General features: G+C 38.7%; 1 protein-coding gene across 1 annotated transcript in view; it reads right to left on the bottom strand.

Annotated features, from left to right (window-relative positions):
* LOC149211330 (putative protein phosphatase 2C 78) overlaps window positions 1-11,150 on the bottom strand; it is an 83,787-nt gene extending 72,637 nt beyond the window's left edge. Inside the window, exons 1-2 of the mRNA XM_089391462.1 lie at window positions 10,571-11,150; window positions 8,654-9,018 (exon numbers count right to left, since the gene is read on the bottom strand). Coding sequence (XP_089247588.1) covers window positions 8,654-9,018; window positions 10,571-10,868 — 663 coding nt within the window. The 5' untranslated portion in view covers window positions 10,869-11,150. The remainder of the gene's footprint in view (window positions 1-8,653; window positions 9,019-10,570) is intronic.
* Between the last annotated feature and the right edge of the window lie 12,530 nt (window positions 11,151-23,680).

Raw genomic sequence — 23,680 nt, 5'->3', positions numbered from 1 at the left:
AGTATCAATCTTTTGATGTTTGGAAATAACTCGAATATGGAAAAGCTCATGCCTTTTTCTCTCATTTTCTTCATCAATAGTAGATTGTGCAGAATTACTAGTAGATGCTTCAAAATTCTTACCTTTTATACCTGTGGCTGCAAAGACTGTTTCATCTCCTGAGTCCGACCCCAAATCTTTCTGAATAGCTGCAGCAGTCTTCTTCTTCTTGCCCTCGAACTTCTTAGGTCTCAGCTTTGGATGCAGAATTCAACAGTGCTCATCATCATGCCCATCCTTCTTACAGTGAGTGCATGAAGACTTGCTTTTCTGTGCAGTAGTGGCCTTCCTTACTTTCCATTTCTGTTTTCTTTTCTCCTTATTCTTGCTTGCAGTGGGTTGGGATGATCCCCCAACTTCTGAGTTTCCATTCTTTCCTCTAGCTTCTAGATGTGTAGCTTGAACAGATACCTCTTCTATACTAGTGGGATTAAACATGAGGATAGTGTGTCTCATGTAGCTGTGTAGACCACCGATGTACTTCAACAGAGTCTCAGGTGAGTCTAATGAGATTCCTAGAATCAATGCTCTCTTCCTAAATTCTTGGGCGTAACCTTATACACTTTGCCCTTTCAACTGACGAAGAGTTTTCCAGCTCATCATGGCTTGCTGCATGTAGGCCAGTGGATAGAACTACTTTTTGATTGCAGAAACAAATTCACTCCAGACAGAAAGAGTCTTACCATGTCTCTTCATGTCAGCTTGGGTCCTGCCTTCCCACCAAACCAAGGCAGTGCCTCCAAGGCGTAGGCTGGCCAGCTGAATCTTGCTCTTATCTGAATCGATACTCTGCACTCTGCAATAAACATCAATTTGTCTAATCCAATTGTCCAGTTTTTCTGCATTCAACTCTCCATCATATATTGGTAAATCAAATTTAACATCTAGTTTAATCAAAGATGTCTTCTTTTTATGTTCAAGGCTATTAGGAGGTATGAGAAAGCTTTCTTCTTTCCCCTTGCCTTTTGAGTGGTCATGGAGGAAAGACTCTTCTTCTCTTTTATCTTGTTTAGAGCCTGATGAGTCTTCATCCTTATGTTTTCTAAAATCCTTATACATTTCCTCTACCATGGACCTTATGGCCAGGAAACTATATATAAATTGAGAGTCTGGCCCCACAGAACCTTCCTCTGACATTGTCTTCTGAGGATAGACTCTTCTAATCTCAGGATTAGTTTCGACCAACTCTCCTTCTCCTAATTTGAGCTTTGATCTAATTAGCATTCAACAACTAAATCCAACACAAGCTTGTCTAACCTTAACAACCTATAGCTCTGATACCACTTGATCTGAAAATCACTTAAGAGTGATCTCAGTTAATTAATTAATGAAGGTATTACAGACTCATGTGCTGGTGTGTGTCTATGTTATCTTAGGCAACGGATCGATAAGATTGCAAAATACACAGACACTGGAAAACAGTAAGAGAAACACAACAAGCAAAATGCAAAACACAACAATTTAATAAGGTGTTCACCCTATCCTCCAGGGCTACGTCTCCGGTCTAGCTCTCAGTGGTGGCCTTCTTTTATTGCGTCTTTAAGCAGAGTTTTATAATGAGGAGCTCAATTTGAGTCTCCTGAAACAGATGATGCTTAGTAGGGTGGTTCTTGGATTCGCCAAGCCACTAGAGTGCACAGACTCCCCCTTACCAAGTCTCGACCTCAACTGGTCTTAATGGGATGAGTCCAATTTGGTACTTAGTTCCCCGACAGATATCCTCACAGGGATTGCTTGAACCTCTCAAGCCTGGTTCTGTCTGCTCGATGTTGCCTTAGCTCTGCAGGTCAGCTCGGCTCTCTGTTCTCTGCTTCGCTTTCTGTTTTCTCTGTCTCACTGTCTCCTTCTTCCTTTCACTGTTCTATGTCTGTCCGTGGCTTAAAGCCAATCCATCCCTTGACTGTTCGCTTCCTCTTCCGCCTCTTCGGATCGCCTGTTGTTGTTTGCTTGGAATTCCCTGCCTCTGCGTCATCGCCACTGTGTAACATCTCACAGGGAGGTGGCCACTTGTCCCTTCACGAACTGAGCGCCAGCTCTTCCTCAAACGGTTCGGTATTTCGGTTACCTTGTGAAATGATTCATCCGCCAGCTCAGCGGTCAAATCGGACTTCAAACTTTTATATGCCTTAACTTATTCTCCCCTCCAAATCCTGTTTCCCATCGGGTGCAATCTCCGTCGTTAGATCTGGGGCCTCCAGATCCTACAGTTATCGCTCTTATTGCGCGGTTGACTTGCTCAAACATTACCCTGCGATGAGAGCGGTTTTCTCTCTCATTCGCCGAACACGCGTCGTCCAATGTATGGAATCGCTCGTTCTCCTAACAAACCCGCTTACCACCCAAAACGCCTCCGATATCTAGCCGGTTTTGGAGCACAGGACCCGCCTGTTGTTTTAGCGCTTTTCGCACGGTTTCTTGGCTTCCTTACGACCATGCGCTCGGGGCTTTTCCTTCTCGAAGGGTTTTGCCCAGCAATGCACAATTAGCACTAATCGCGCATCCGAAACGGCCTCTGTTTTTTGATCTGAGCTTCCTAACTGCCATTTTTGCGCCACTGCACGTCTCCATGGGCCTCGGTCAGCGCACTTTGACCGAGGTCCTCGTCGTTCCGTGCTGGCTACAAACTGCCACTATCCAGAGGTCTTCCTGATAGCTCATTGTTCACAAGTTTTTGAAGTCTATCATGATTTGATACAGTCAATGCTGGTTAACAGTCAACATCTAGCCTTGATTTTTGTACCCAGAAATGTGACCTACCCAAACAAAGATAGCCCTCACAAAAACGCAGTCAAAGGAGGTCAACGCTTGGTCAAACTATCCAGAAATTCGGTTTCCTGAAAATTCGACCTCCTAAAATTTCGAACGTGTGGAGAGAGAGAGAGAAAAGTGTGAAGATGAGCGTGTCCAAATGAGGCTAAGTCACCTTCTATTTATATGCAACATTGAGGATACGCGCCTTCACCAAGGCAAACCAGCGTATAGATTTGAAAATAATAACTTATAGCTCTGCAGCTATTCCAAACTTCAGACATACCCATATCATGACATATAAAGGATAAAACATTCGTTAACATTCAGATCTAGCCTATCCATTATTAGATCACATAATGATAAGTCATTATGATCCTAATCCATTATTAGATCTCATCCATCATCAAACACTCAAGTGCATACTTAGTTCAAATCAAGCAAAGCATCAGAAACCCATAACATGCATAATTGCTTTTGATCTAACACTTCATAAGATATTCATTACATGTGCCCTTAGCCCTTTGATCTTCTCCTCCTTATATAGTTTTAGCCTTTCTCAATACCTCGAACCAAAACAACACTTAGAACCTGTGGTATTGGTGGATGGGATCAAGTAACCGTCATTCTACTCAGTATTGTGGGTTAATACCATGGTATTGACCCTTGGTATTCTTTAATCTTGAATTTCCTTGATTTTCCAACCCATATGCGCTTTTCCTATTGTGAAAGTGCATGCATACGTATACGCTCTCAGTGAACCCGCGTGTATACGCTCTTTTTGTACAGTGAACCCGCGTATACAACTTAACATACTTGAAAAAAATCATTTTTCTTCAACTTCTTGATTCTGATCTGTAGTCTTGTGTTCCTTCATCCTATTCTTTTGTACCATTACTTTGTTCCCTCTGAATAGACTTGTTGTAATGCGATTTGCCATTGTACATTACTTCTGAACTGATTCCTTTGAACTGCCCTGTATTTTGTCACATCTGTAAACACAACTGCCATGCATTCTGTCACATATGATATCTCTCCTGTAGATTCATCTAGTTACGTAGATTCATCTAGTTACCATATACAACTGAGTTGTTCTGCTACAAGTGGGTTGCCATCAAGTACAACACATGCATCATAATGCCAACATGTTGGAAATACTAAGAGTGGGGTGAATCAGTGTTTCTTTTCAATTGTTATTATTACCAGTTTAGATTCTTTACAATTTTAATCAAAGAAATGATTTTATTAAAATATAGAAAAAGATTGAATACAATATCTGATGAATTTTGCCAAGCACCAACTTGGACTTTGATGAGGCTTCAACCTTTAGGGCTTCGACCCTATCTTACCAAGGCACCAACCTTGAATTTAAGAGCACCAACTCCAAGGACACCAATCCTTCCAATTTTGAGGCACCAACCCCAAGGGATCCGACCCTATAGTTTTACTCTGTCAACAAATGTTTGATTGTATCATACTGCTCCCAAGGACTTCTTTACCAAAACCTGTCCATGTAGTCTTTGTAACAGGTCATGGTTTGCCCTATGGCTTCACTTCGGGTCCGAGCCATCCAAGATGACCCCAGTCAAAAGATTTGTCTTCCTGCTCTGTCTTCGGCTTCCTTCTTAGCTCGGCATTCAGCTTCTGCTACACCTTCAGCGTCTGCTAGACCTTCGGCTTCCTGTGTTTCTTCAAGTTCACAAGTTGTGAGTTGTTTCACTTTCTCTCTAATGGATACCCGAGATCAATGTTCTTCAACTTTAATGTTCCGGTGTATTTCTCCTCTGACCGACCTTTGGCTTCTTCTCCTCTATTTCTGCTCGTCCTTTGGCTTCTTCTCCTCTGTTTCTGCTCGTCCTTTGGCTTTCTTCGAGTTCACGAGTTGTGAACTATTACTTCCTTTTCTATGTATTTTGATGCCCGAGATCGATGCTTAAGGTGAGGTATTTAGCTTGTATTTATACAGGTTTCGCCAATACCCAGAGGACGTGTCCATTTGGAAGGAGAGGCCGACTTATCCAATTACTCATAAACTTGTTTATTTATCGAACATTTCATAGGAGAGACCGTACCCATATGAGGTCCCATATCCACATCATCAATCCAATCACAACTCGTGAAATCCCACAATCGCAACCCTATGGCTTCACGATATAACATCTCGATACCCCTAATGCTGATGGACCGGATGCGATATAGTAACAAACAATTGTTAATAAATCTGTCAAGTCCACAGCTTCATTGCAATCAGTGGTCGTCGGGTCTATCGCAATCAGCGGTTGTCAGGTCTATCGCAATCAGTAGTTCGTTGGGTCCACACCCTTATCGCAATAGGCAGTTTGACGTGACATCCCTTAAGATTTTGCGATATGACAATTCCGATAGGCGGATGCGATATTTAAAGTGCATTATAGTGGTTCAGTTGGTCCATAATACATATTGCATTGGGGTTTTGGAGTTGTGGCACATAATAGATCCGCCGATAAAGACGTCGATGTAACACTGCCGATATGTTAAACTCCGATGTGTTTTATTATATGCGTTGGGAATTTTAACGGGTTTCCATGGTTTAATACTCCCTCCGCTTATTTCTTCAATATCACTATTAACTCCTCTGTTAATCATTGTTTTATGCTCCTCCGCTACGTGTTCCTCTTTGCTTCTTAGTTCTTCCTTTTAGCTCTTTCTCCACTGTGTGTTCCTCTTGGCTCCTTCCGATGAACTTCTTCCTCTTACTCTTTGGCTTCACGATGATTTCCAATGGCTTTCCTAATGGCTTTCTTCCTTGGCTTCTTGCTCCTATCGCTTCACAGATCTGCTATGCTTGGCTTCACATCATCATTTAGTATCTAGAATATTGCCATATTGACATCAATGACAATCTAGATCAACAGTATGATGCTATACAAATGAGTTACAAATCCAAATTCTTCTTATGGGAGATTCTTCGGATTGAGAAAGTCCAAGGTACCATTATGAATACCTCCCTAGTTAAGAGGGAGTGTTGAAAAGTGTAACTAGGTTCGGTCTTCATAATGACATGTAATTATGATTTTATGTAATGAGATGTAAATAAGAAAAATGAAATTATTATATTGACTTGCTTCATGGGTTTCATGAGCGAGATTTTGTTTTTGAGTCAAGAATCCCATTGAGAGTCTTTAGGGTTTGTTCATCTAGTCATAAAAGAGTCATTGTCATGTAAATGAAGTCATGTTACACTTTGTAAAAAGGTCAATATTGTCTATGTAAAGTATCCTCCAAGAACTTGTCACCAAACCTCTTCAAGTCGGCCTACAAACAATGAAGAAGCTGCTAGATAAAGTCGGCCTAACTCCAGCTGTCAAGTCGGCCTAAAGGTCATGTGAAGAAGGGTATAAATAGAAGAACTCGGCCTCCATTCTAGACAAGAAACTCGACTTGAATTCGGTCTGGAAAGAAGTGTGAAGGAAGGAAAACAAGAAGTGCGAAGAAGGAGCAGAAAAGAGAAGGGTGAAAGTATCCTCTGGGAGACTTTTTTCTGGGGCAGCAAAGTCTCTTCTGGGCAGTGCGAAGTTAGGAGAGCAAAGTTTCTTCTAGGGCAACGAAGTATCTTCTGCGCAACCGAAGAAGGGATTCTTCTGGAGCAAAAAGGATTCTTCTGGGAAGGTCGAAGTAGAAGACCTAGAGACTGAGATTCTCTAGGGGAAGCCGAAAAATATAGAGACAGAGTTTCTCTAGAGAAGACCTAGAGATCGAGATTCTCTAAGGAAGTCGGGAAAGAGCAGTAAGAAGAATAGAGACTGAGTTTCTCTAAGTAGAAGCCAAGGAGAGCAGTTCAAGAAGGAAGGCGAGGAAAGGAAGAGATAGAGCATCAAGGTTAGTGCCAAGGTTCTTGAGAGGATACTAGAGTCAAGGGTCTGTGTCAAGGTCTTGGTACTTATCAATTGAAGATTTTCCTCTCAAGAGATGAGAGGTTTTGACCCTCGCTGGAGAAGCCTACATATTGTGTCACTTGTCTTTTATTATGCATTTTGGTAATTGTTTTGATGAAAGAACACATTAATAAGCTAATGAAGAAAAGTCTATAAGATAAGAAGTAAAAGTGTATCACGAGCAATTATCAAGCAGAGAAATTGTTAACTTTGAATGCCCTAGATTTCTCAACAGACACTCCCAAGATGATCACTTCCTTCTTCCTGTGCTCACCAATAGAGACACCAAAAGGCAAGAAAAGGCCATTTCCATCACCTCAGTTTCCAAATCCACAGCATATTGTATCCAAAACTTCCAGTACTTATAGATCATCCAATTCATTGGGACAATCCTCCATTGGGGGTTTCTTCACTTCAACATTGGATGATACATTTCAAGATCTCAATAGGGCTCCGCTCCTCTCTTCTCTAAGACTCCTAGCTTTGTATCGTTTCATTTATTTGAGAATAGACTTTAGATTCTAGGCCTTTGCCCTATTTAGGGTCACGTGCTGGACATTAATAAACTTATCCTATGTTATCTTATCTCAAACAAGCTCCATATTGTGAAAACAAACCACCGACCCAAAGACATTGACTCATAGAATGCAAAAAATAGCTACGAACCTAAGTTATCAATGTTGAGGACCCCAAAATTGTGCATTTTTGGCCCGTAAACAAAGGATTTACCATTTTGGTCCATTAGTGTGGTTGTTAGGTTCCAACCCAAACTGTTCCCAAATGCAATTTTCCCTTCCCTAAAGCCTCAATAAAGTCCTACGGTAAGTATGTAGATCCATTTTGGATCATACAAACACATATATTCCAGTCATCTTTATATAGATGACACGGCTTTCTTGCATCTCAGGTAACTTAGATTTTAGGCATAGGTGCCTCTTGTTTGACCCAGGTAGTTGTTTGGGTTAGACTAGTTTAGTGCAGATATGACAATTCTCTAATTATTTACAAGCCAAGTTAACTAGGTTTAAATAATCGCAAGATCTAATGAACATTTTACAATGTTACTTCTATGCTAGTTACATGCTTTATTATACAACTCCGACGTCAGATCATACCTTATGACAATATTCCAAACATTCTAGATCTTAAAAGGATCGAGTAGAAAGAGTTAAATAAAATGAATCAATTTTAACCCCTATGCATTTTGGGGTTGAATGCTAGTCAAAGATTAACCTATATGCTTTGAATTGATGTTCTTTCCTTCGCAGAATCATGCAATGTTGTAATTGACCCAACACTCAGTTTTGACTTTAACATTCAGTGGGTAGTTGTTCTTTTTTATTTCATATCAATTTTCCTAATTCTCTCAAACAGTACACATTCAAAGGAGCAATGGTATTAACAGGATCTTGACAAGCAACAAAAAAGAGAAAATGGAGAGAGGAATTTCACAATTATGAAATAGCTAAATCAGACAGCCAACAACAGTAAGCACAAACAAATGTAAAATTCATTGTGTTCCATGAATTGTGTATGAGTAAAGCACAAGGGGTGTCGGCAAGTTAGAATGGTCGATTTCCAAAATTACAGTCCTGAGTCAACAAAACTGAATAAAGTTGGCCAACGTTTCAAACTCTGATAATTGGTTTAGATTTATTAATAAGAAAGCACTGCATGTCCCTCATCCTGTGTCAAACATTCCTTGGTATATATAGGGGTTAAGTCATCCTCAAGTGTAACATTCAGGTTATTTGGTAGTTCCTTCACTATTGATAAACATGATTAGGGTGATTGAAAGAACCAAACAGACTAGCATATACCTGTTTGGTTACAGGGTATACAAGAATATCAGAGTACACGACCAATTATACCTGGAAGCAAGCAACACTAGCATCAATCATAACCCGTATCGCTGTCCTTTCAACTGAGATAGGCAGTCACATTCCATGTACCTGTATTATGCCTTTCACGCGCCAGACTCCATTTCTAAAAACCACTATATGTGAATCATCTGGATGGAGTGATTTTAGTTCCTTACGGACTTCCTCCTCAGCTGCATTGTGCTCTGTTGATAATCTTTCTGCTATAATTGACTTTTTAGCTCTGGTACTGCCCAGAACAGCTCTAGAGTCCCCAAGGTTTGCCACATAAAGGGTGTTATTTGATATAACGCCTACAAGACAACAAGAACCTGCTGAAGCTATTTGGGGCTGTGCTTCCCATGATCTTGTAACAAAATGTAAAAAATCTTCCTCAGTGGCACTGAAGGCTTTACGGAGGACCTCTGCAGACAATTCCCCTTGCTCCAAAGCAAATTCTGGAAACAAAGTGCACTAGATTATCAGCATACACCAGCCAAAAACATGGAAAAACATGACAGAAATTGAATTTGTGGAGAATTCTCACTCTTGGAAAAGGAGGGGGAAAGCCTACAGTAATCAGATTCTAGCATCCCTAAATCCCTAGAATCCCAAATCATTTCATGTGATTCGTTGGTCAAAACTATATATCTGATGACCTAGAAATATGTCCTTAGATTCTAGTTAGGATTCCCCAAATTAACAAGAGAATTATTTAAAAGGCCAGAAAAACTGTAGCATAAAATTATTTAAGTGACCAAATAAATCCAAATATTCACGACAAAATTCTCAAGAAATACACGAGTAATCCCAATTTGAGAAAACATAAACTTGTAAAATGTGATTAGTAATTGAGAACTACAATTACAAAGTAAAATATGACGAGAGAGCAAAATTTAATTCTTGGACCTTCAGTCTAGGGGCACAGAGTACAACCTTATAGCTGCATCTATGAGACTAGGCTGTTTCCATCCTTAGAGAATATGTACCATTTAACAAAACCAGGCATTTCAACACCCAGATTAATAGAATCAAAGTTTATCTTCTTACCCTTAGTCATAATTAACCAAACATGCAATCTTGTAACTAATTGAAAACATCAAATTTTACCCCAACGGCAAGGAAAATCAGAAAACGTATCATAACATAAGCCCAAATAAGAAAACTTCTAAAAACTAGGATGAGCCTCTAGGCACCTGCATCTGAATAAGAAATCGAGTGGACCCCACTTGCAACGATCAAATGTTCCTACCGAGCCAGCGCCTTCAAAGAGCACTTGGAATTTTTATCATTCAGACACAAAGTATCTCCACAAAACGATTAAATTTTCATTTGACCAAGCTAGCAAATGCCAAAGTGACAAAGTAACTCAAACCCTATGTTTGCCCATTGAAACCAGAAAAAGACGCCATAATAAACCCGACTTTACGAAGACCATAGAAGTCTCTCATCGACCAACTGCAAACAATAAGGCGACGTCCAGAAAAGATTCAGTTCGGACATCTTACTAAACATAAAATTTGGTCAGGGGTTTCCATTTTTTGTTGCCGGAAGGGAAACAAGGAGAAACATGAGAATTCCGGGCATCACAAGGCGATAAAGGCCCAACTTTCCTCGGTTACATCCAGTTTGAACAAGAGAGAGTATATAGTATTTGCAGAAGTAATGAACCCATCGGATTTGGAATCACGATACCAGGTTGGTGATTATCTACTCGGCATCCATGGGGTTACGTTGAGATTATAGGATCAAGAATGTACGTGCTACTAAACCCGCCCGCCACTTGGGATTCTACTGACAGGAAAAATATATATTACACCATGGAAAACTGGGCCTCTAGATGACTGGGACCTGTTTCCTGGCGCATGTACAGTCAGTCTATACTGTCGTGACTTATTTGTATGTGAGCATCAGCGGGAATCAGCCCTGCGACGTCCTTCATATAGAACTAATAAGCCAAACTCAGCCAACAAAAAATTCAATTTGGGAACAGAAAAAGAGATAACTTACTTTCCACATGGGAGAAGAGATGATCGCTGACGAAACGTGAAGCTTGAGGTCCACCATGGCCGTCGTAAATCCCAACAAAAGTGCCAATGGGACTTGTGACCACCTGGCTCTGGTCCTCAAGGCTTTTATTGGCCTGTACTACGGCCATGGAGCAATGACCTGTTGCATGGTCTTTTAGCTCCATTTGCCATAACAGAGGGTCACGTGCGTCTGATGAGCTTATATTGGGTAGAAGGTGTTGGAAAGGGCTAAAACAGGATCTGAACATGGTTATTTCTTCAGAGAGATGTTGCACCATTCCTTTATTTGATAATCTATGAATCGCTCCAAGCAATGTTCCGGTACAAATTGTCCAGTTGTAATTACAGAATACCTCTACGCGATCCCTTCCTCATTAATTGGTGTTGTGAAAAGTCACACCAGTGCCTATTCGGTGTGAATATGGCTGGTTCGTCCCACAATTAGTGGAAGAGAGTGCTCACGACACCGAATTTGATAACAAACGACAGTGAAAAATGTTGGGGAATGCGTGAGGGCAACTTTCTGTGAGTTTGTTGAATTTCGGGGATAGAACTCATTGTGTTCCACCTGGCTCGGGAAAGTTGAGACTTTCAAGTCTTGTTTGATGGTGATGGCCCACATACAAAATAAGTCAATATCGAGATAGGGCTTCTACAGCGCGTTGGGAAAAGGTTTTCGAAGAGCCCCTTGGGCTTTGGGCATAACAATTGTGGTTGTAATTTCAATCATTTGGTGTGTTGGGGGAGGTTTTAAATTTTAAAAATTTATTTAAATAAGCGTAATATGTAGTGTTATTATTTAGTATTTGTTTATTATGTATAATTGTAATTAGGATAAAAATAATATTATGATTATGTAAAAAAGTTTATATTTATAGTGATTTTTTAACTTTTTTTTAAGTATATTTTTATTTTTTTATGATGATGATGATGGTTAACATCTATTGAGACCAAATTTTGGTCTATCGGACCTAAAGAAACGAATTATTTAGTTTGATTTAAGATTTTATTCTTATGCTCAAAAAGTTTGGAGAGAAACCTTGGGAGCTCACTGTAATTTTGACAACGTAAAAGGCTAGGAAGGTCAGTGTTGCAACAAAGATTTTGAAACTGAGATCTAATGTGGTTGTATGCAGGGCACTCTAAGAGGAAGTGATTTTCATCCTCGATGTTCGTATTCTCAGAGAGATGGCAGAGCCTTTCCATCAATGGTGTTTTAGGAACTGCCCAATGACCTGTTTCACTATGGACCTCACGAGAGTTCGTTCTAATCTTGGCTATATTAGTTTTCTTCTTTGAGCTAGTTAAAACAAAGAGATACTTTTGATCTTCTAGGGTGGGGTTGATGACCTCCTTATAATATCTTAATTTTCTTTTAGCTACTAAATCTTTCTCACACCACATTTTTTCTTTGTACTTAGAAGTAACAATATTTTTAATGTTATTAATGTTTTGCAATGCAACATTCTCGTCAATCACCCAATGGTTAACCAGGCCCTGGTGTCTTTATACCAACCTCATTTGAGCCTTAGGTGGTTTTGGCTGGAATTTAAAGCTAGCTTAGGAAGTCTATGGTCTCCTATGTTATTGAGTTTGTGCTTGTACAATAGAAGCCTAGTCATAGCTAGGCTCTCGATAGGGGAAAGACCCACTTCTATAAGGAGAATCCTATGTTATCGGACAGCTAACATACTATAGTAATTAGGAGTTATAATGGCACTAATTTCTATGAGGAAGGATGTTTTATGATATGTTTGAGATACAAATCCAAGTTATAATTCTGGTGACCATATGGGCACATAGAAATAATCATTTCTTAATAGTGAGATCCAAAAATGATTAATGTAAAAAAAAATATGTTTTAACACTTCTAAATTCTCAAAAAATCATTTAAAATTAAAAAATTATGTTTATTATTAATTTTAAATAAAATTATAATTTATTTAATTAGCATTTGCTTAATTTTTTAAAAATAATGATTTTACTAACATTTTAAAATAAAGCATAGACTTGTATTATGGTTAATTGTTAATTATAATATAAATATTATTACAATTAAAATATGACACATTCTAATTATTTTGTTTTTTTAATTGAAATTTCACAATATAATTTTTGGTGAGAATGTAGTTTTTTATTGTTTAAATTGTATTTTTGACGTGTCTAGAATTGTGCAAACTACACCACTCAAACTTATATTTCCAACCAATTTATTCTAGATTTCATACAAAAATGATGAAAAATATACCTTAAAATACTAAAATATAAAACAATAAACTATATTAAAACAATGTAAAATTAATAATAAACATTGAAATTGTAACAAAAAGATTTTTAATTTGAATATTTTATTAATAGATACTATACATGTAAAATAAGATATTATATTATATTGGGTAGGATATTACATTACATTTCTAAATTTATCTTAATGACATATTTGCTTATAATTTGACTAATTTTTAACTAAAAAAACAACCACTTAAGATTGACATATTCTAATAAACCTAGTTCTACATTTAAAAATAGATTTACATGTTGAAAGATTTGATCCCTCTCCATCCTTGATAAATCTGGGGTTAACATAGATCTATGTTGATTTTATTATTTTTAAATGTGACGTTACAAGTCAATATCTCCCATACACTAAATTGCATAACAACAATCAACACAATTTTTTAAAACAAGAATATTTTATATTAAATTAAATAATTAATTATATCAAAAAATAAATTTCTTTATTTAATAATAATTTGTATTTCAAAATATAACTTTTTAATCTATTAATTATAAACAACCACTTAAGATTGACAAAAGATTTGTGTTGATTTTCTAATTACAATATAGATTAGCATAATATTTTTGAAATACTGGTAATTATTTTTTATGTTTATCTTCTTTTAAATTATTCCAATATATCTTTAAGCAATTATACTTCAAAAATTCAATCATACAAGAACATTAGAATAGTAGCGAACATAATGCACAATGAGAAGACAATATTTACCCTAGGAAAACCCACCAAGGGGTAAAACCAACAACCTTTTCAATAGAGAACTTCTTCTCTTCAACAAGAGATGCACTTGGGCCTATGGTCAAACCTGGTCAACTCCTCCAAGTCAAGCCTCTCAATTTGATCCAGAATTTCGACCCTCCTGCAGTTACCAGTTACCTGAAACTTCACCCCTGCAATTGCCCAGAATTTTGGCCCCCTGCAATAGAACTGCCCAGAAAAACTGTGAACCAGAAGAAGAAGAAGAGACTATCCACACATGCGAGCTTGAGAGAGAGGGAGAGAGAGAGAGAGAGCTAATTCATTGTTGGACACCTAATCCTCTATGGGTTGGTGTGGAATGTGAACAGCCACCGGAGTCCAAGAGATGTTGGAAGATGAATCCAACAGTCATGTACAATGTATTATAAATGAGCATCTTGTGAATAGTATATGCAATCTAATGTTTATAATTTACATTAGTTGTTTGCATTCCATGTGACTTTGACATGGTATTAGAGCTTGAGGCGAATACCTGCCCTGATTAATATGTGAGCTTTATGCCTGTCAGTTCTGCCCTATCTGCTTGTCAAAACTAAGCGTTCTATTCCTCATTCTGCGCCTGCCCGTAGGGACCTTAACACCCCTTCCTACCTACTCAAACCTACTCACAACTTCGACCTATCTTGTCAGATGTTTATTCTTGTGCTGAGACATGCACAACTAATGCTTTATTTTCCTAGTTCTTGAAGCATTACTTGCTATAAGTAGAATGTCGCTGAAGGGTTGCAAATGTGGAAGAGCAGAAACTTCATTGACTGGTATGCTTTTAAATTCGTTGAAGGCTTTTAAATACATTGAATTTCGCTCTAGTTAATACCTCCTCACTCCACAAACCGCCCGACTCCCAGTTTGTGGTATCACCACTCCATACCATACCACACTCTAATATACCACGTTGTTTCAATATACAATTGTGTTTTTAATATATACATGCGTTAGCATATTACTTTGTCACCATCGTATATTAACTGCATTTCTAATACATGTGTTTTTTGCATATTACTGTGTTGCCACCATTGTATCCACCAACGTATACGTGTATCCACCATAACGTTGTCATATATAACGTTATATCCACCATAACGCTACCATATATAACATCGTGTATCCACCATATCCCTTTGTCATATATAAAGTTGCCTTCATATCAAGTTGGGCATAAGAGCACGACGACCCTTGGTTCCAAGTGACATAACCATTACTGCCTAGCCAAAGGCCATTCCACAGTTCAACATATAAACCTTGGGCTGCGTACAGGTTGCATTGGAACCAAGGATAAGCCTCGTGAAGTACACTCAATGACTTAACTAGGCCAAACAACTAAATTCTGGGTTGCGTATCATTTAGAGGAGGCTTTTGCAGAATTGAGTTTGCCAATTGGAAATTATCAGCTGACTCTAGCTTACACTCCTAGAGAAGATGGGTTTCACCTAAAAGAATCACTTTTTGAAGATTTATAAGTGAGCTTGAGCGAGAAACTGAACTAGAGCCAATTGTCAGAGAGTAAAATATATTGGTGCATTGGTTGTTCCTTGCTATGTTAATTATAGTTAATGAAGCACGATGAGAAATTATCCGTGAAAGTCATAGAGTTATCCCTCACCAGAACGCCAATACCTCCAGTCACCAGAATGTCATTACTGAACCTTTTGAGTCTGCATTGAATGTAATGTTGAAGCTATTATTATTTGTGCATTGATATTTTGCTAGCATGATGTGAATTGTTTGCGTTGTTTGAGAGGAAATATCCAACTATTAAATAACCTAGAGTTGCATAGGGTATTGGTGCATTGGCATGAGCATTTGAATGTTGAGCATTGAGCATTGAATAAGGCAATCTCTTTGGCATTGTATTCTTCGAAATTGAATGAGGGCGGTTGAAATTCCACGGCCTAGAACTACTGTTTGTTGCTTTGAATACGTTGAAGGCTTGCATATTTCATATGTTCAATCATATTCAATTGTGATTTTGAGCTGATTATATATCTCTACGACTTGGCTTATTTATATATGGCTTGAGATCAAGAATCTAGTAAGCACTGAAGTCAAATAAGTTGGTAATACTAGTTATCTTTATTCCAGCATTTCATCCTTAGTTGTCCATTTATGGTGAATGCACTGAATACTGTAATCTCCTCATTCTTGGAAGCAGTATTTGTGAAATTCACCTTATTTGTTCAATGAAAATGGCCAGAATCAATGAAGTATTAGAGTTCCTCAAAACTCTGATATTGTCTAGTACTCATGATACATTAAAAGTCAGCAAAGTTGATCTCACATACATTCAGGTATGTCTATAAAATGCACAAGAAAACATTGATTTTTTTTTGCAGTTGGAGTCTCAGCTTCAACAAGATGAGTTACAACAACATAAGCATCATGACACCCATCAGCAGCTAGGAAATGGTAAAATCAGTAACATTGAGACAGGTGTAGTACCCATTTCAGGAGCAGATTTGCATGCAAAAGCATAAATTCAGATTGCATTTCCCAAGCCAATCAACAGATCTTGGGAAGAGCTTGTCCATAACAAGCACAAAATAGGTCTTGGATATGATAAGGAGGTTTCCTTTCATATTCCAGATTACTCAAAGCCCATCAAATTTCAGAGTGTTGGGTTTCTTCATGGCAGTTCACCTTCAGTTGTTCTAGATTCTGCTCCTCTTCCACAACAACAACAACATAATGTTAAATTCCAACATTGTGACCGAGTTGGCCATGTGAAAGATCATTGTTTTGATATTCATCCATGTAAGCACTATCATAAAACCAGTCATTCTTTAAACAAATACTTCAAAACAAGCCTCCTGCAAGAACAAAGATACATCTTGGATGGATCGCTTCTTTCCAATGGGCTTCAACAACCAAGAATATATTTCATTCATATGTCAAAACTTGTTCTAGATTATTGAACAGTCTTTCAATTGAGTTTTCTCCATCATCTCGCCTTGTATCTAACAGGGGGGGAAGTGATGGTCATCTATAATCTTCAAAGCCACATCAAGCAAGCTTGAGCCACAACCTTCCATACCAGATTCAAAGTTGTAGCCAAAGAAAAAGATGCCCCTAAGCATGCCTTCAGTTGATGATCATCCTTAAACTATCTATGTGGGGTTGAGACATCTCTTCAAAGAATCGGGGACACTTCCTCTAGCAGAAGACTTTAGCTTCTTGCCAGTTTTGGAAGAGTTCCAAGAATTGCATTAAGCATTCTAGAGTTGGTGGTCATCCTTAAACCATCACAAGTTGAGACCTCCCTTTCAAAACATGAAGAACGCTTCCTCTAGCAGAAGACCTCAAGTTCATGCCAGATTTGAAAGAGTTTCGTGAACTGCACTAAGTGTTCCATTGGTGGTGGTCATCCTTAAACTACCCCCCTTATACCAACATTTCAGAGAGCACATTCAGCCTAGTGCTTCCATGCATTTTTACACATTTTGTATTGCGTCTCTCTTCCTGGACTCATACATACCCCTTCGGATTAAGGGGGGGGATGTTGGACACCTACTCTTCTATGGGTTGGTGTGGAATGTGAACTGTGATGCAGGAAAGTGTTCCCTCTGCGAACAGAGGCAACCCCTCTAGCCCTAGAGTGGGTCTAGTCACAACAAGGACAAAACAACAATTAATTCCCTTAAACAGTCATCGTTGGAGGCCTACCTCAAACCGATGGTTGATGAAGTTCCGTTGCACTGCTCCAGCTTCTGTTTCCTTCTCCTTAATGAGAAATCAACTTGAAACACTACAAAGAAACAACAGAGCACATAACCGAGAAACAACAATGATCTATTTACTCATAAAGTCAAGAATTCATGAGCTATCAAGTAAATTACATACAAGACATAGGAAATCATCATTGATTGTATTAATAATGAATCAAGAGTAAAGCTTACAACCAAGTCTTGACGTCACAAGCCTTCTCAGAGGGTCCAACCAGTATGTTTCTTCAAGCATTCACTCTCAAAGATGGGTCTCCCAAATAGCAATATATATCTCTCTCTCATTCACAAGCTTTACACAAAGTTAAGGGCACTCCACACCTTCTTGCAAACTATAAAGCAATCCCACACTTGTCACACTCACACCAACTATCTATCAAACTCAAAAGCAGCAGCAGCACTGTACAACCAAAAGAACTAGCAGATGATAGCAATGGTGAGTGATTTTATAGGAGGAGGAGTCTCCATGAAATGAGGGAGAGGGAGCTTATCCTCAAGGCAAGCAGCACAAAAGACGAAACTACCATGCCAGAGGGAGGAGGGCGACCAAAATTGACCCAACAACTAGGTCCAGAGACATCCAGAAGGCCGACTGTTGGAACAAACTCGCCCAATCTGGATCATCGCGAGTTGATAACTAATCTCTAGCGCTGACATCGCTAGTAGACAATGTATTCAGTCAGACTGTCGCTAAATATAGCAAATAACTTCGCGTCGTAGCATGAAATCCGACCGTCGCGGGAAACAGATGTACTCCCGCGATGGAGGCGCGAGTGGACTGTTTATGACCGTTGTCCATCGCATAAAGTTAGCTAATTATTGCGACGAGGCAGAAAACTTAGGAAAAGTGGGTTAATTGGCAACATAAAAGAGCATTTGTTCAGTATGAGCATGTTTTACTAGACACATGACATAGTAGAAGGATTGGGGTGAAGGCAATGACAAATTACTATGTAACAAGAATAACCACCGGAGTCCAAGAGGCGTTGGAAGATGAATCCAACAATCATGTACAATGTATTATACATTAACATATTGTGAATAATATATGCAATCTAGTGCTTATCATTTACATCAGTTGTTTGCATTCCATGTAACTTTGACATTCATCTTCTTTTGCATCCTCCTTGTCTTTCTTGATCCTCTCTAAGATGTCTAAAAATTGTCTTCACAACAGAGTGTGAATTAGTGCCAAGAGAATGAGATCAAGCTACCTTTATATAATGGTTTTCTGGATTGAATGGGTGTGTCCTTTACCCTAGGCCGACTTGACTTGGAGGGAGGTTGACTTGACAATTTTTGAGCCAAAATTTTAATTTTCTTCTTTTAAAAGTCACAATAGGACTTTGACCCAAAATATATTTTTCTTTTAACTCTAACATTTAAAATATGCTTTAGAATAATCAATAGAAATACATCAAGTGGCCAAATATACATTATGAAGATCGATCATAGACACAAAATTCAACACTCCCTCTTAATTAGGGAGGTATTCATAATGACTATAATAGATGTTCTCAAGTTGAAATATTGCTCTAAGGAAAAGGTTATATCAAATCACCATCAACATCATCACAATTAGCATCATTATATACCATCAACATCTACTAGTATCCATATCATGGTTGGTACCTAAACCATGGTTTATCATCAGAATATTAGGACTCACTCTTCTAGAGTGATCAGTCCTCAAATCTCAAAGTCTCTCACTAGACCAAAATGTTGAAACTTAACCCTCCTACGGAGTACTTGCAGGCACTCATTTAACGCTTCAATAGAGTACTAGCAGGCACTCATTTAACCCTCTTGGGGAGTACCCGCTCAACCCTCCTGGGGAGCACTTCCTCACCCATCCTAGGGAGCACTTTGGGGCGTGATGCTAAAAGACCTCACTCAACCCTTCCTTAGGGAGTGATCAAGTCTCAATGCTAACAAACCTCACCCAACCCTCTTCTGGAGAGTAATCGGGTCTAGATGTTAACAGACCTCACTCAACCCTCTCTTGGGGAGTGATTAGGTCTAAACCTTACTCATTCCTTCATGGGGAGTAATCAAGTCTCCTCACTGAGAGGCACTCACTCAACCCTATTTTGGGAGCACTCATGGCCTCTCAAACCTTTATCCCTATCTAGAGAATGTTCATCCATGTTGGTATCAAATTCGTTGAGAGGGGTAATCTTCACAAGCCTCAACTTGTCTCTAAAGTACACAAACTTCTCTCTCGGCAATGACTTCGTTAGAACATCATTTATTTGCTCATCAGTGGAGATATACTTGATCCTTATCGCTCTCTTATGTACCATGTCATGGATGTAGCGATAATTGATCTCAATATGCTTCGACTTGTCATGGAACATGAGATTCTTTGAAATATTCACACAACTTGATTATCACAGTATATCACCATCGGTTTCAACTCTTGGTCGAACAATCCTACAACAATTTTCGAAGCCACACTACTTTTGTACATGCTTTACTAGCTGCAATATATTTTGCTTCTATGGTGCTGAGTGTGACAAATCTGTACTTCCTGCTCATCCAAGATATCATAATTGATCCCAAACTGAAGCACACTCCTGAACTGCTCTTCCTACACGAGCGCTTCACTAGGGGAGCAATGCCATGCCATGTGTGTTCATATTGGGGGATATATATTGAGGAAAAAATGACATAATATATTGAGAATATAATAGGGGTAAAGGCTTTTTATACTGGCAGGTATAAAAAATGGAGTTCAAAGTCAATGACAAAATATAAAGGCGTATAAAAAATGTTAATGAAAAAATGGATACCTACAATATCTAGTGAAAGTAGGGGTTTTTTAATTAGGAAGGTGTATTGGATTCATATTGGTAGGGGGTTAAATAATGTGATTTTTAGAGGTATTTTCCAATATGTAGTCAAATTAAGGGTATTGTTTAATATGCCACAAATGCACGTGATATGTCAAAGCTTCATTAAGTGAAGCCCCTATGTCTTCCTATCACCAACACTACATGTCCAATCAACATTTTTATATCCTTGAAGTTGTACGTCCTTGTTTGCAACATATTTCAAACCATAGTTCAGAGTACCATGTAGATATCTCAAAATGTGCTTTGCTGCAATCCAATGCTCATGTCTCGGTTCCACCTGGAACTGGCTCAATGTGTTTATAACAAAGTAAATGTATGACTTGGAGTTAACCAAATACATCAATGATCCAATCAACTGTTGATACATTGATGGATCTACCAAACTAGATTCAAAGCCTCTTAACTACTTCAAGTTATTCACCAGGGGAGTAGCCATGGATTTACAATCCATCATGCCAAATTTATGGAGTATCTCAATAACATATTGTCCTTAACCAAGGAATACTTGGTCAGGTTTTTTCCATACTTCCAACCCCAAGTAATAATACATCAAACCAAGATTCTTCATATCAAACTCAGAAGCCAACAATTTCTTACACTGAATAATGGCAAGCTCAACATATGTCATAAACAAATAATCAACGTATAGCAATAGGATGACAAGTGCATTCTTCATGACCTTAAAATAAAGTTTTGGATCGCCATTGCTCTTGGAAAATCCTAGTCTCGTCAAATAGTTGTCAATACAAGCATACCATACTCTTGGAGCTTGTTTGAGTCCACACAAGGCCTTCTTTAAATTGCAAACATGAGACTCTTTTCCATGCACCTCAAAACCTTAATACTACTCTATCACACCATTGAGGAAAGTAATCTTCACATCCATCTGATGTAAATTCCATCCCAACGAAGCTGCAAGAGAAATAATAGATCTAATGGAGGTGTACTTGGCAGTTGGAGAAAAGGTGTCATCATAATTTTCTCCCTCTTTCTGGGAGAACCTTCTTGTCATGAATCATGCCTTGTACTTGTCAATAATTCCATCTGCAACATTCTTGATCTTGTATATCCACTTGCAAGTTACCAATAACTTCCCTTCCGGTCTCAACACAATATCACAGACATCATTCTTCATGATGGATTAGTATTCTTCATTCCTGGACTCCTTCCATACTCGTTGGCTAGTTGCTTATTCATAAGTGGAATGCTATGCATTAATAAGATAGGTCATAAGAGTTGCATAGATAGAAAACCTTTTAGGTTTCTTAATTTCTCCGGATGTTCCATCAAGAGTTGCATGTCCTTTTGCTTCTTCTAATGTAGATCGAAGCCATGTTGGTCTCTTTCGAATCTCTAGAACAATAACTAGTTCCATTGGTTCACAAGGCCCTTTTGGTTCTTTAAGATATTCTGTAGAACTGGAATGCTCTTCCCTTGAAACCTCCTACTTTAATTCATCATAAGAATCCATAGAGATTTCCTTAGACTTCCAATATGCATCTTTCTCAACGAAAGTGACATATTGGCTTACCTTAATCTATCGCTACTCTGGAATATAGATTCTACAGGCCTTTGATGATTCATTGTAACCAACAAATATGCCTCTCTTTCTTGTTTGTTCAAGCTTGTTCCTTTTATCCTTAGGAACATGAATATAGTCATGGAAACCAAAGATTCTCATGTAACCAGCCTCTGGTTTTCGTCTAGAGAATGCTTCTTCAGGAGTCATATCTTCCATAATTCTATAATGACTTCTATTTTGAATGTATACAATTGTCAATGATGCTTCCCCCCATAATAACAACGACAAATCCTAAACATGCATCATGGCCTTGACAAATTATTCAATGGACCTACTCTTTTGTTCTGCTACACCATTTTGTTGTGGATTATAACAGACAATAAACTCTACAACATACCTCAATTCAAAAAAAAAAAAACTACAGTATTGTTATAGTTGTACTTATCTTTGATTAATATCTTGCAATGTAGTTACTTCATCTTTGTATTAACTTCATTTATTTTATTATGTTGGTTACTATCATCATAGTTTTGTAAATTATGTTCTTCTAGGAGGTTATTATTGTTAGCTCTGCTACATAATCCAACATTTGAGGATCAAATGTAGTCCTGATTGGGTTGTTTGCGCATAGAAGGATGCCCAAAAACGAATACAAAGTGCCCCATAAGCCTTCAAAATCCTCTTAAGGCCTCCACCGATCGAAATGGTTGCAAAGGAAAAGCCCTTGGGAGGGCAGAAATACATTATCGGGAGGCGAAAATACTCCAAAAATCAAAAGCGCAGGTATAAAAGACAGAATTAATATCAGTCGTTGGATCTGGCCAATCAACGGTCCAGATCGCGTCGGCATATCGCAAGTCGGAGGAGGCAGGCAGCGACAGCGATGTGGTATCGCCGATGAGCGATATCGCTATCGGTGTATCGCAATGGAGGACTTACAAAAGAGTTGGGCTTTATTATTTGCGCGATGAGCGATCGCCGATATCGCTATCGGCGTATCGCTATCGATGATGTCAAAGGGGCAGGGCTTTTAACATATGTATGTTGCGATGCGATGGGCCGGACCCGACGGCTGTACAATGCTCCATTTTATAATATTTCAAATCCGCGCCCGTCGCATTTTCATGTTTTTTTGTGTATTTTCTTTGTATAAAGAAAATACAAAGGAGGCCTGGTGGGTGCCGATAGTGATGAAGCTCGGACCCGATGGGATTATAAATGATTTTTGTTAAAATTTCAAGTCTGCCAAAGCCATTTTATATGATTTTGTAGCTGTTTTATGTGTATTTTTCAAATATGAAAAAACAAAGGATTGGCCTGTTAAAATATGCATTGCGACCCAAAGGGTGGACCCGATAGAGGAAATACTGCATCAAATGGACCTTTGATATTTAAAAGTGGCAAAGCGGGTAGGATTTCTCGATGACGCGGAACTGGTCAACGCAGGCATGGAGCAGTACAGCGCAGCAGGCAGCTGCCTTCAATTCACAGTATGGCCGAGGAGGAAGCGGGACACCGCAGATCAATGCAGAGCATTCAATGGTTATGGTTTCAATTGTATTTCACGCCATCTGCCCAAGCAGGCTCGCAAAGCACCAGAGAGGGTCAAATCCATTTAAACACAGCTAGATTTGTACCAGAGGCCCATTTCTAAATGTAAATGTGGTTGGTGACCATTTATGGGCTCCTCCACGCAGGGTAGCAGAGATATTTTGTAATGTAACACCATATATACCCAGAAGAGAGATGTAATTGGTTGATGACTGTTAGATGAAAGCTACCTTGCTGTAAGGTTCAACTTCTGGAGACTGTAACTACCTTGTAACCTGCAGCGTCTGGTCTTCATTTCCAGCTAATACAAGCTTCTTTTGCTGTTAATTGCTCACTTTCCACTTCTCTCTCTTGCTCCAGGCTGTGCCTGTCTGCATTGATTCATGTT

The sequence above is a fragment of the Pinus tabuliformis genome, chromosome 1_1 (assembly GCF_031772625.1).
Source record: "Pinus tabuliformis cultivar Carrire ecotype Pingquan chromosome 1_1, CPIR1, whole genome shotgun sequence".
NCBI lineage: Eukaryota > Viridiplantae > Streptophyta > Pinopsida > Pinales > Pinaceae > Pinus > Pinus tabuliformis.
This window is presented reverse-complemented; position numbering and strand designations above follow the sequence as displayed.